Source organism: Mycotypha africana, assembly GCF_025528875.1.
Source record: "Mycotypha africana strain NRRL 2978 chromosome Unknown BDF20scaffold_2, whole genome shotgun sequence".
Taxonomy (NCBI): Eukaryota; Fungi; Mucoromycota; class Mucoromycetes; order Mucorales; family Mycotyphaceae; genus Mycotypha; species Mycotypha africana.
In genome coordinates this window covers 3,580,910-3,593,685 of record NW_026515726.1, presented here as the reverse complement: position 1 = coordinate 3,593,685, position 12,776 = coordinate 3,580,910, and the positions used below count along the sequence as shown (strand labels likewise).

The 12,776-nt window shown below is 37.6% G+C and overlaps 4 protein-coding genes across 4 annotated transcripts; 2 read left to right on the top strand and 2 right to left on the bottom strand.

Moving 5' to 3' along the window:
- Positions 1-1,548: 1,548 nt before the first annotated feature.
- On the bottom strand, positions 1,549-3,121 carry BDF20DRAFT_833444 (uncharacterized protein; the record flags this gene model as incomplete). Its single annotated transcript, XM_053078645.1, has 13 exons — positions 1,549-1,664; positions 1,730-1,771; positions 1,850-1,863; positions 1,927-1,971; positions 2,035-2,079; positions 2,143-2,187; positions 2,251-2,295; positions 2,359-2,403; positions 2,467-2,511; positions 2,575-2,619; positions 2,683-2,727; positions 2,822-3,006; positions 3,083-3,121. The coding sequence occupies 13 exons, from the start codon at positions 3,119-3,121 to the stop codon at positions 1,549-1,551; spliced, it is 756 nt and encodes a 251-aa protein (XP_052939978.1).
- A 3,941-nt stretch (positions 3,122-7,062) lies between these two features.
- On the top strand, positions 7,063-9,621 carry BDF20DRAFT_911060 (P-loop containing nucleoside triphosphate hydrolase protein; the record flags this gene model as incomplete). The annotated part of the gene is made up of 7 exons (XM_053083780.1): positions 7,063-7,096; positions 7,182-7,382; positions 7,460-7,524; positions 7,604-7,860; positions 7,956-8,519; positions 8,597-8,698; positions 8,772-9,621. 7 exons carry the CDS (start codon positions 7,063-7,065, stop codon positions 9,619-9,621), a joined length of 2,073 nt encoding a protein of 690 aa, XP_052939977.1.
- A 25-nt stretch (positions 9,622-9,646) lies between these two features.
- On the bottom strand, positions 9,647-11,924 carry BDF20DRAFT_856678 (WD40-repeat-containing domain protein). The gene is made up of 6 exons (XM_053080308.1): positions 11,638-11,924; positions 11,328-11,396; positions 11,135-11,239; positions 10,566-11,032; positions 10,331-10,482; positions 9,647-10,265 (listed from the first exon to the last, which is right to left on the bottom strand). The coding sequence occupies exons 1-6, from the start codon at positions 11,812-11,814 to the stop codon at positions 9,712-9,714; spliced, it is 1,524 nt and encodes a 507-aa protein (XP_052939976.1). The 5' UTR covers positions 11,815-11,924; the 3' UTR covers positions 9,647-9,711.
- Positions 11,925-12,296: 372 nt separating this feature from the next.
- On the top strand, positions 12,297-12,754 carry BDF20DRAFT_341765 (uncharacterized protein). Its single transcript, XM_053075241.1, has one exon. It carries the CDS (start codon positions 12,438-12,440, stop codon positions 12,702-12,704), a length of 267 nt encoding a protein of 88 aa, XP_052939975.1. The 5' UTR covers positions 12,297-12,437; the 3' UTR covers positions 12,705-12,754.
- Positions 12,755-12,776: the final 22 nt, after the last annotated feature.

Sequence of the window (12,776 nt, the reverse complement as noted above, 5' to 3'; positions counted from 1 at the left end):
CGAGCCATGGCAAAGTACAAGCTTCTTGACGAAGAAGCCAATGCTCGCAATGAAGTACCAGCACCTATGGCAAGAAAGGTGAACCGTAATTTTACAATAATGTTAGACGAGGATAATCAGCTGAGATAGCTGGATGTCAATAGTGTTGTATCCAAGATACAACTATACGTCTTAAACTACAGAACGACTTCAGTACCTGCTTGGCAATCTGATACACATCTACTTTGACACCCGCTTGCGGCTAAGATCTTATCATTCTCATGATAGTTTTAGTTCAGTTGTATTAATAGTTGAATACCCGTTAATAACCCCGTTTCTCATATAAAAGTATCATTCTCAACAAACTTGAATAAAGAGTATCTTTGTTGTGTCTGGTCATTTTACTGTCTTATTTTATTTTATAAGTCTTTTAAAGTAACTGGATATATCAAATAGCATTATAATTGACTCAGCCGTCGATAGAACAGATGGTAGTCAAATTTACTCATCTAAAGTTCAGGTCTTGATTGAGTCACATTAAGAGTGCATGTATTTTTTGATGGGCTGTGGTGCTCTTGTATCGATTATACCTTTAAGTCTGGTGAAACGGTTGAGTAAACAGGATAACAGTAACTCCACGACGAAAACCCCAAAGTATGCCAATGGAGAAATTGAAAGACACAATTAGCCTGAAGTTGTATCTTGTTGACTTATTGACCGTTAAGCATACCTTTTATGTTGCAAACGATGATTGCAGTCCACCCATTCCAAGAATCGATTTCTTAATGGACACAATTGCCTTTATGATTCGTTGTAACAGATTATACGGTTCAGGGGTTTTCAAGGGCAGAACTTATGCGAGGTACACAAATTTTATAAGGAGGATTACCTAGACAGTTCTGATAGGGAGAAGAGCGTAATGCCTTTCAAAGTTAATGATAATAAATCGAAAAATGCTGAAGTATATAGTAAAGAACCTGGAGGTTGAATTAGTGCATTCACAGTTGACAAGATCTAGCGTTGGAACCAGCCGCATCAATATAGTTAAACTAAGATACTAATGCATGTTGCGTTTGCGGATTTATCACTTCAAGTTTAAGAGGTCGATGAAGGCTATCTGCTGCAAAGTCGAAAGTGGGATTCAAAATTCTAAAATAACAGCAGAGAATTTCTTAAAACCGTAAGATTATTCAGCAACACAATACATTGTGTTGGTCAACAGCTAATTTTACCACGGAGGCGAGAGTTTTTCGCCGAAATGCTGCATAGAAGTTTTAAGACAATCGCTTTATTAAGAGAATCTGGCCAACACTTGAAGAGGAACACAAGTGTCTATGCGGCAATAAATGGAAGTCCTTGCCGGTGCAGTTCTTATTTTCATTAGTTTGAAGAGCTGCTGGAAACTTCAGGCATAAGGCTTAGAAACAACCAAAAGAATAGAAGAGCTTCTCTTCTTGTAAACTTAGGTATAATGAATTTTATCCATCATCAGTGACACGATTTTGAATCATTGATATAAATGTTATTGAAATCAATACAATATAAGTGTAAGCCTTGATTAGTATTTCTTCAACGCTTGCATTGATGCCCCAGTACTAGCAAGATTTTGATTCTAATGAGCTTTTCCCTGCTTGCCTTTAAATTTGAAGTAGCCCAAATCTGTCCATAAAATTGTCTCCAGAGCACTAGGAGAAAAGAGTATTTAGTAAAAATGATAATAAGTTGGAAGCAGAATTAAACGCTTACTTACTGCAATCAACAGAGGAGTTGCACATTACGCAATAGCAGATTCCTTTTCCGAATGAAAAAAAAAAAGAGGGCGCAGAAACAAACGTCTACATGCTACCAGCAAAGGAGCTGAACAACCTACCCAAAGCTGGATTCCTTTTCCGAAAGAAAGAATATATGAAAAATAGAAAGAAAAAGGGCGCAGAAACGAATGCTTACATGCTACCAGCAAAGGAGCTGAACAACCTACCCAAAGCTGGATTCCTTTTTCGAAAGAAAGAATATATGAAAAATAGAAAGAAAAAGGGCGCAGAAACGAATGCTTACATGCTACCAGCAAAGGAGCTGAACAACCTACCCAAAGCTGGATTCCTTTTTCGAAAGAAAGAATATATGAAAAATAGAAAGAAAAAGGGCGCAGAAACGAATGCTTACATGCTACCAGCAAAGGAGCTGAACAACCTACCCAAAGCTGGATTCCTTTTTCGAAAGAAAGAATATATGAAAAATAGAAAGAAAAAGGGCGCAGAAACGAATGCTTACATGCTACCAGCAAAGGAGCTGAACAACCTACCCAAAGCTGGATTCCTTTTTCGAAAGAAAGAATATATGAAAAATAGAAAGAAAAAGGGCGCAGAAACGAATGCTTACATGCTACCAGCAAAGGAGCTGAACAACCTACCCAAAGCTGGATTCCTTTTTCGAAAGAAAGAATATATGAAAAATAGAAAGAAAAAGGGCGCAGAAACGAATGCTTACATGCTACCAGCAAAGGAGCTGAACAACCTACCCAAAGCTGGATTCCTTTTTCGAAAGAAAGAATATATGAAAAATAGAAAGAAAAAGGGCGCAGAAACGAATGCTTACATGCTACCAGCAAAGGAGCTGAACAACCTACCCAAAGCTGGATTCCTTTTTCGAAAGAAAGAATATATGAAAAATAGAAAGAAAAAGGGCGCAGAAACGAATGCTTACATGCTACCAGCAAAGGAGCTGAACAACCTACCCAAAGCTGGATTCCTTTTTCGAAAGAAAGAATATATGAAAAATAGAAAGAAAAAGGGCGCAGAAACGAATGCTTACATGCTACCAGCAAAGGAGCTGAACAACCTACCCAAAGCTGGATTCCTTTTCCGAAAGAAAGAATGTAGAAAATAGAAAGAAAAAGGGCGCAGAAATAAACGCTTGCTTACCATCAACAGAGAATTTGCACACTTCGCCATGCTGGACAATAGAAGGGAAAGGGTGTTCTTCGATATCACTCAGCTTCTTCTGCTTGGCTATCCATGAAAATTGATTCTAGAGCACTAGGAGAAAAGAGCAATTAGTAAAAATAATAATAAGAAGTTGGACGCAGAATTAAACGCTTACTTACTATCAACAGAGAATTTACACACTTCGCCATGCTGGACATTAGAAGGGAAAAGGGTGTTCTTCGATATCACTCAGCTTCTTCTGCTTGGCTATCCATGAAAATTGATTCTAGAGCACTAGAAGAAAAGAGCACTTAGTAAAAATGATGGTAATAGGTTGGACGCAGAAATAAACGCTTACTTACTGCAATCAACAGAGGAGTTGCACACTACAATAGCAGATTCCTTTTCCGAATGAAAAAAAAAAAAATAGAAAGAAAAAGAAAGAAATAATAATGATGACGAAAATTGAAGCCGGATTATTTTTTGCGGCCCTTGTTGACTTTAAGTGCCTCGACTAAAGAAATAATACGTCATCATAATCTTGTAAATACTGTTAGTTGTTCATTCTCCTCTTTTGTAATTGCTGCGACGAATAACCAAATCAGTATTCCATAATTATGCTTACAGATGTTGGCCATTACATATCATTGCATAAATAAAGCTATCCACATACAGATTTACAAAAATTCTTCAATATTTTTGCATTTTGCATTTCTTCACTCTAACGAGATATTACCCGTTAGGTTAAGGAGCAATATGACATATACCGTTCGCATAAGTTTTGGCGCTATCGTAGCACTTCAACTGCCATTAAGACTATAGATTGTTGCTATGCCGAACCGGGCATTTTTAGAGAAATTTATGAGTCGCCTAAAGAGCTTTCAAAAAAAAAACGCAAATGAAAGGGGATTGAGGGTAAAGTTTAGCTTCTTGTATTTAGCAAAAACAAGCCTTACCATGTTTGTTTTTTCTCTAAAAATAAAGTCTACTGTTAGTAATTCCATCGATTACCGTTAACTGCATTTCAACTACATTAACACTAATTGCGAGATGAAAAACTATTCCTTACAACAAGGAAATGGATATTATCCCCAGACTGAGTGGAATGATTCTCATACAAATATTGCCAAGTCGCTAGGCATTTTGCTACAACAGTTGAAAGGATTGTTACTGATATGGCTTGTGCATCTATTGGCAAGAAGAACAGGCCTGCAAAGATCAGCGCATTACTTGGTCGAAAGATATTTATTATTCTACACTGTGCAATTTATTACTGTGGTTGAGACTGCCCAAAACATTCAAGGACAAGGCTATGAAATCTGCGCAAACAATACGCAGATTCCTCAATTCATCTGATTTCAAATCGAAGATCGAGAAGTTGGCATTGCACTTGAATATTTGATTATCGAACGATTCGGTTGAAACGGGCAGAGGCTCATAAAGTTGGAAGGTTGAAGACTGGAAGAAAGTTGGTTTCAAGACGAACTCAAAAAAAATCGCCTAAGCTCAGATAGAAAGACGTGGACGTGTATCAAGGAGGGAGAATATCTTTAAGCTCACAATGTCAACTATGCCCACAAAGGAAGTGGAGAAAACTTGATAGTGTGGAGCTGCTTCACTCAATAGGGCCCTAGTATTATTGCCAAGATAGAGGGCGGGATGGACGCCCAGTTATACTGTGAAATTCTGAACGGGAACTTTTTGGAGCCCTCAAGGATCATGGCCTACAGAAGAAGGACATCATGCTTCAACAAGATAATGAATCTAAACATACGGCCAAAGGAGCTAAGGAATGGTTAAAAAAAGTAAATTCCTGACCAAAATTCAATTGAGAATTTGTGGTTCAACTTGAAATCAAGCTTTGCATTATACGATAATGCACCGCAGAACCTTGGTGAGTTTTGGGAACGTGTGACCGATGTTTGATGTAGCGAAGTCACCCCGAATCATGCATGAAGCATATAGAAAGCATGCCCAAAAGAGTCGAATCTGTTATTAAGGCTAAAGTGGGTGCACGAAGCACTAAGTTATATAGTTCTCTCTTTTATACAAAAAAAGCACAATAAAAACCTAGTAAGACTTAGCAAATCTCAGCTTTCCCATCACCATATATAAAAGTCATGCAAAGGTTATTGTCAGTGGTATTATTAGAAAAGTAGGAACATGTTCTTTCATATATGTAAGCGTTGTATCATATTGGTATAAAGATTACTGTCAATATGAGCAAGAGAAGCTCAAACATGGCTCTTCCCCACTCCCAATGGAGCAGAAATGGCTTTGAAGGCCAGACGTTCACTCAAACCTCGCTTAAATGAACAGAATCAACTGATAAACGGTTGGGTATACAGGCCTTTTCACCATGGACATATTAAAAGGATTTTCTAATTTGAACTAGCAATCAGGAAAACGAACCAATAAACACCAGTGACAGGAACGTGTAACTTGACCCTTGATTGGTCGGACTGAGTAGTTGCGGTTAATATAAAGATTGCCCTACTATGGATTGGATATATATACTAGTTCTGAATGATTCTTATAGCGTACATTACAAGAACCTATAAAGAAGAGGATATGGTCGACATAATCTTAACTAATTACCAGAGTCGTATTGATAGATTGTAAATTTACAACAAAAAACTGGTACACCTCTTTTAAGACCTATAACAGGTGGAATCTGGAATAGAATAATATCTGTGGAATAGCAAATAAAGACATCTCTCTCTATAAGGTAACAGTTATAGAGATTACAGAAATTGGATAAGTCACCTTAACATCAATGTAGATTATAGTTTGAAGTATTAATAGATAATGCACGTGGATTAACCTGCTTGTGATATTATTGATATCAGAAGTAATGATTTAGTTTTAGTTAAAATGGAACAGTAGTTCTTTGGTGATTTTTATTTTGGTTTAAAATTTGGATGGTTTTTATTTGAATGCGAAGTAAAACTGAGCTTATAATGGAATTAAGAAAGTAGTAGGACAACTGAATAGTATTGTCCCTGTTAATGAATTGAACAACCCCACAGCGATATCTAGATTCTCGATAAGGTTGAAGTGTGCCTAATGAAAAATAATTTATTCCAGTGTGCCTGGAATTTTATTTGTTCCAGTACAACATAACTGGTAAAGGCAGTAAATCCGGATCGTTTCTCAGATTGTTATATAAACTGGAGGTCAGAATGTGGCACTGCTATTTAATTAAAACTATCAGTAATGAAGCGTACTTCTGTTTTGTCATGTAATATACAGCAGTGATATCTTCATCGATACAACAACCTCACAGATATAGCAGCTTTGAAATCTAGTATTAATCTGGAGTTCGACGGAGGGAACATAGAGAAAAATCAGTCTCTTACCTGAAACGACTCTATCAGCAACTAAGTACCCAACAATATATGGCTGGCGTTCGACGAGAAACATCTAGTGAAACAAAAGCTGTCTCGCAGCGGTCAGCTGTCAAAGAAAAGTTTAGTACAGCAGAAGGCCCGCATTCTTTTAGCTTTTCACAAACATTCCTACAATCAAACCGAAGTGTGCAACCATTTAGACGATAGATTTAATCTAAATGAATCAATACCATTGAGAAAGCTTTTTACATGCCACCATAAAATATCGCATATTCAGAGGGAAAAATGATCCAGCATGCACGCAATAATTGATCGAACAGTATTAGAGAAGAAAGAGATTGTGATAAGCCGATGGCTAATGTATAACTTGGTACCAAGAAGGCGTTCAAATTGTAACAACAAGAATGGTGATAAAAGTGGCATATGAAAATATAGCAATGGCGAACCATTTGTAACAAAGACAACGACAATAGTGATAATGACAATGCTATAAATGTTCTTTCATGTTTCTGTACATTCAAATTCTTTTTGGACTTTATATTCAAAGCATTAAATGAGCAAAGCTAATTTGAATTGCTAATAAGGACACTGACCATAGTATGAGATTATTGACAATTTGTAATAAGGAACTTGCGCCAGTGGTTGGTCTAGGCGATCCTGGATGATTGCAGTTTTCAAACCATGTTCTGAGATAGAAAATCGTAAAAAACACCATTTTTGCTTTCTGCGATTTTTGAATTAGAACCGTGTGGAACCATAAAACCGCTATACACGACTTCATTTTTTAAGATTTTTATTTTCAAGACGTCATGTCGTTCTGGAAGCCAGGAACTGTTGCTCCAGGTAAGCTGATCTATCTTGTAATGGTGCACTGTCTTCAGCTTCTTATATATCTCCTACATTTATTTGTGCTTTAACACATACAAAGGTAATAATGTTGATAGAGACGCAGAAAACGGCGCTGAAGATTTCGTTCTAGCTCCTGTCGACAAACAATATCGACATCTGACAATAAAACAACAAAGAGAGCGGCTTCCAGTTTTTAAAGTAAGAAAGGAACTTTTGTATTTAGTCGAGACATACCAAACAGTGATAGTGGTGGGTCAGACAGGTTCTGGCAAAACTACACGTAAGGCATTGCGAAATGGTGGTCGATTGCAATTTTTTTATACTCATCAATTCCTCTTAACCTTCAATATACCGTAGAGATCCCTCAGTACCTTAATGAGTCTGGTTGGGCGGGTAACGGCAAACAGATAGCTTGTACACAGGTAATCCATCTGAATCATCAAAAGGAAAAGGATTCTTTGTGTATATCGATTCTTACTCTATTTCTAAAATCTGAAATAGCCTCGAAGAATTGCTGCAACATCCGTAGCTCAAAGAGTAGCAGAAGAAATGAATTGTAGCCTGGGTGCGGATGTTGGTTATTTGATTCGATTTGATGACCAAACGAGCGATAAGACAAGAATAAAGTATATGACTGATGGTATGTTATTTCGGGAGGCAATGATAGATCCCCTCCTGGCGAACTACAGCATTATAATGATTGATGAAGCACACGAAAGAAGTTTGTATACAGATATACTTATCGGCATTGTCAAAAAGTGAAGTATATGAGTTTGTGATTGGATCACATTGATGGAGACGTCCATTGTACAGTCTGTAGCTAACCAATAAAGCACTTGGTTATTACATTTAGGATACAGAAGAAGCGGCCTAACCTGAAAATCATTATATCGTCAGCAACAATGGATGCAGAGCAGTTTTATCGCTTTTTTAACACAAATTCAACAAACGACCCTTCAAAAGACACAGCTAAAATCATATCCTTGGAAGGAAGAATGTTCCCTATCGACATTTTGTATTTAAACGAACCTGTTATTGATTATGTCGAAAAGTGTATTCAAACCGTATTCGATATCCATGTTAAAGAGAGAACTGGAGATATATTAGTGTTTATGACTGGTAGAGAGGAAATTGATAATGTTGTAGCCGAGATTTACGAGCGAGGGAAAACATTACCGGAAAATAGTTTGGCTATCATGCCTCTTCCGCTTTATGCTGGCCTTACAGTGGAAGAGCAGATGCAAGTCTTTGAACCTACACCGAAATACACACGAAAAGTGATTGTATCCACCAATATAGCAGAAGCATCGGTTACTCTCGAAAATGTCGTATATATAATAGATCCTGGCTTTGTCAAGGTAGGATATTACGATCATAAATTAGAATATTATGGACCTAACGATATTATAATCTCAAGGTACGAGCATACAATCCAAAAACCGGAATGGACACACTGGTTGTTACACCCATTTCAAAAGCATCGGCTTTACAAAGAGCGGGTAGAGCAGGTCGTATCAAACCAGGAAAAGCCTTTAGATTGTATACTGAAGAGACGTACAATTCTTTGAGAGATACCAGTATACCGGAGATCCAGAGGTAAACCACTTATACAAATTTAAAATCCTAATGTGATGAAGAAACACTTATCAGCATGCATATCCATCAATAGGAGCAATTTAGCACCTATTATATTGCAACTGAAGGCTTTGGGTATTGACAATGTACTTCGATTTGATTTCATCACTCCGCCACCTGCTGAACTTATGATAAGAGCATTAGAATTACTTTATTCGTTAAAGGCTTTGGACAAGGTTGGACGATTAACTATACCCTTAGGCATGCAACTTGCTGAATTCCCCGTTGATCCCATGCTGGCCAAAATTCTCTTAGCCTCGAAAGACTTTAAGTGCAGTCATGAAATTGTCACTATTGCAGCTATGATGTCTGTTCAAAATGTATTTATCACACCACCAAACATACCTAAAGATATAATTCAAGAAGCTCGGCGTAAATTTTGGGTAGAAGAAGGGGATACGCTTTCTTTGATCAACGTCTATAATGCATTCATAAACAAGGGCAATAAATCCGGGAAATGGTGTCACGACAGGTTCCTAAACTTCAAAGCATTGTCAAGAGCAATGGCGATCCGATTGCAATTGATCAAATACTTGAAACGATTTGATATACCTTTGGTGAGCGCGACTTCCAAATACCCAAATACAGCAGAGGGCCGACTTGCAGCAAGTGCAGACGTCAGAAAGTGCATTGCTAGTGGCTATTTTTCACAAGCAGCGATCGCTGAACCGGATGGAAGTGGACGGTTTAGAACGATACGTGACGGAGTACTTTTGAGTATCCATCCTAATTCAGTTCTCTTCAACCGTAAACCGAAATGTGTCGTATTTAAAGAAGTAGTGGAAACGACCCAAGCATATATGCGCGACCTAACCTTAATTGAGCCAGATTGGTTAGCTGAATTGGCACCTCATTTTTATGAATACAAATCCACTGTTAAATAAAATTGTTGGAGTTGAGGCAGACACTTTTTTTCTTTTTTTTTTTTTGGTTTGTTTTTCAGGAAAAGGAAGAAATGAATCGCTTAGCAACCATTACCACCTTCGTTGCCTTTTATTGTTATTGTTATTATAGTTGTTATAATTGTTATTATGGTTGTTACTATAATTATTGTTGTTATTATACATATCAGGACGGAAAAGTGGGGGGCCATTATCTTCCGCTGTATTGCTATAGGCTGCATTTGCAGGCCTGAAGGGCGGTAATTCATGCTTCAACTGTTGTGCATTCTGCTGCATATTATGAGGTCTGAATGGAGGAGGTTCAATAAACTGTTGTCTCAAATGATCGTCACCACCGCCCTTAACCGCTGCTGACGCAGACTCATCGTCTTGGTGCTGGCTAGAATCGAACTTATCTACGGTCAATTCACCCGGCCGAGGACGCGTCCAAAAGCGTGTTGTGTGGTCATTCGAGCCACTCACGAGTATATGGCCAACAGGATGCCAGTCCAACGACCATACATTCGATTCATGGGCTGCTTCTTGCTCACCTAGAGGTTGGTCTTGCCCTGTCATCCAAAACATAAGTGAGCCATCTGATCCACCTGTAGCTAATAATCGCTCATGCTGTGGATGCCATTTCGCGGCTAACGGTAGTGTTTCATTAATAATAAAGTAGGAAACTGCAACTGTTCATGATAGCATCACTTACAGCAAATTTCTTTTTTGTGCCCTCTAAATATCTGCAATTCTGACATTGTACGAATGTCATAAACCTTGACCAGTTGATCTCTGCCTGCGGTAACCAACCAATTACCATTCTGATTCCATTGTAATGCCAGAACTGTGTTTTTATGTCCATGCCTTGAGGTGAAAGATAACTTAATTGTTAAATATACTACTAGCAAATTTATGGCTACCTTAATAATGTGCATTCGATCACTTACATTGTCGTGATATTCTTCCCTGATTTGGGATCCCATAACTTTATGAGGTTATCTTTACTACCAGATGCAAGCAATGCCTTGTACGGATGCCAATCAACACATTTTACATCCCAGCCGTGTCCTGTTAACTGTTTTTCTTCTGTACCAGTATTAAAATCCCAAATTTTAATTAATGAATCATCTGAGCAAGTAGCAAAACGGGTATCGGAAGGTGCAAATGTTAGGTCACGTATGGCTTCCTTATGACCTTGGAACATCTTCAAGTTGCTCATATTTGATTGCCAGTATTTGATGATACCACTATGATCACCAGTTACCATCCAGTTATCATTGTGCGACCAGTTCATCGCACGGACTGCTGAATCGTGTGCTTGTAAAATAGTTTCAAAGTTGAATGTAAGACCGTTCCATAATGTGAATTCACCACTGGAAGACCCTGTAATTAGTCGTCGTCCTTCAGGTGTCCACTGTTGTTCATTTAAAAGATAGGTTCAGAGAGGTTAGTTAGGTTAACCTATTTGGCATATCACGTCTTCCGAGGCCTTTATCAACAGCATCGATTAACTTACTCGGACTACGTTGACAGGAAATCTGATTTTATTGGTTGAGGTATGGATAAATTTGGTTGTAACAGCGTTGACAGGGTTATCAAGATAGGCAGCAGGCGGTAGTAACTACAAGTAGTCAAGGCAAAACGATAGTTTGTTACTCGCTTCCAATTTCCCGGGCAAAAGTATCTGCAATATTGTAGTACTCTCTTACGTTGACAATGAAGTTAGGATCGGGCCTTAGAAAGCGGCTATCCCTTCTATCACGAATCCATATACGCTCCTGCAGTTAATATGGTTGAATGTATTTCGTCAGGTGAGAAAAGAAAAATAATACACATTAGAAACATGTTCAAAGTATCAGAATCAAATGTAGATTAAATAGGGATATTTGTTCCCAAAATAAATGTTTCACGTAGTTAAGAAAAGCTTAGAAAAGCATTATAGCTTGTAACGAATTTTGAAAGCAGAAGAACAAAGCTATCTGTTTTTATTGAAGGTAAGTTGTAAGGAACGAATCTAACCTGCATCCATCGAGCAACGCTATGATTATAATCAACTGTTCTTCTTTGGATCGCTTTTCTCATTCTTTTGCCATCAAATACCATTTTTGAAAATGGTATATTTCCTCCCATTTGACGTCGTCCAGCGTTATTACCAGAGTGTCCATCGTCATTCCATCGGTGTGAAGGTGCTTCCATTATGTTTTTGAAAAAGAGATCTGTAATGTATAAAAAGTTGCTGCAGGTTTTCCATATCTAACTGCCGCGGTTTAAATTTTCTCCCACAAAAAAAAAAAAAAAAAAAAAAAAAAAAAGAGGATTTCAGTCGCGCTTGAAAGAATTATCGCAGAAAGACAAGTCCTTTTGATTTTTACGAAGATATCTGGTATTCTCTGCATCGGTTGCTTATCACCACAGTCTTAAAGCAAATTTAAGAACATTTAGAAAATCACATAAAAGGTTTTGAGATGATTTATCACAAGCTTCCACAACTTTTCTTCAAAGTGTTTCTTTGTCAAGTATTGCGTCTTTTATTATACTTTTGGTGACGAACCTAAAAAAAAAACCTTAATGAATACGGGGAAAAATATACAGCTCCAAAGCTTCAATTGCTAGCAAGTTCTTATATCATTGATTGTATGTATAAAGCAGTTACCCAGTAATTACTTACGGGTGTATAAACGACCTTTGGATAATTCTCCTGTGCCTTTCGTTATCCAATTCGCGCTTTTAAGTAAGTTATACCTTTCTAACTGGTATCTCAAAAAAAGTACGTATTCTTATTCCATGTTAGTCACTCAGATAACAGAAAAATCGTACGTATGGCATCTCATGTTCTTCCCTCAATCACAACCATACTTCACTTGCCAATGCTCTTGGTTAGCACATTTAGTATTAATACTAAACCCCTACTTATCAATAAAACGCACAATGTAGTCATATCAGTCTTTCCTTTTTTGATGGCATATTTGTCAAGATTTGGTCAATTAATTCCAATGATCGAACTCGTCCTTCAAATGATAAGGCTTGCTTGCTGTACCATACGCCTCGTTAGAGTTGCTTCTTCATCAAAAGTTAAGGGAGTATAACAGTATGTTTCGTTCCCTCTATATTAGGCATTCAAGACATTATATTTCTTTTAATTTCTATACCTTGTTGCA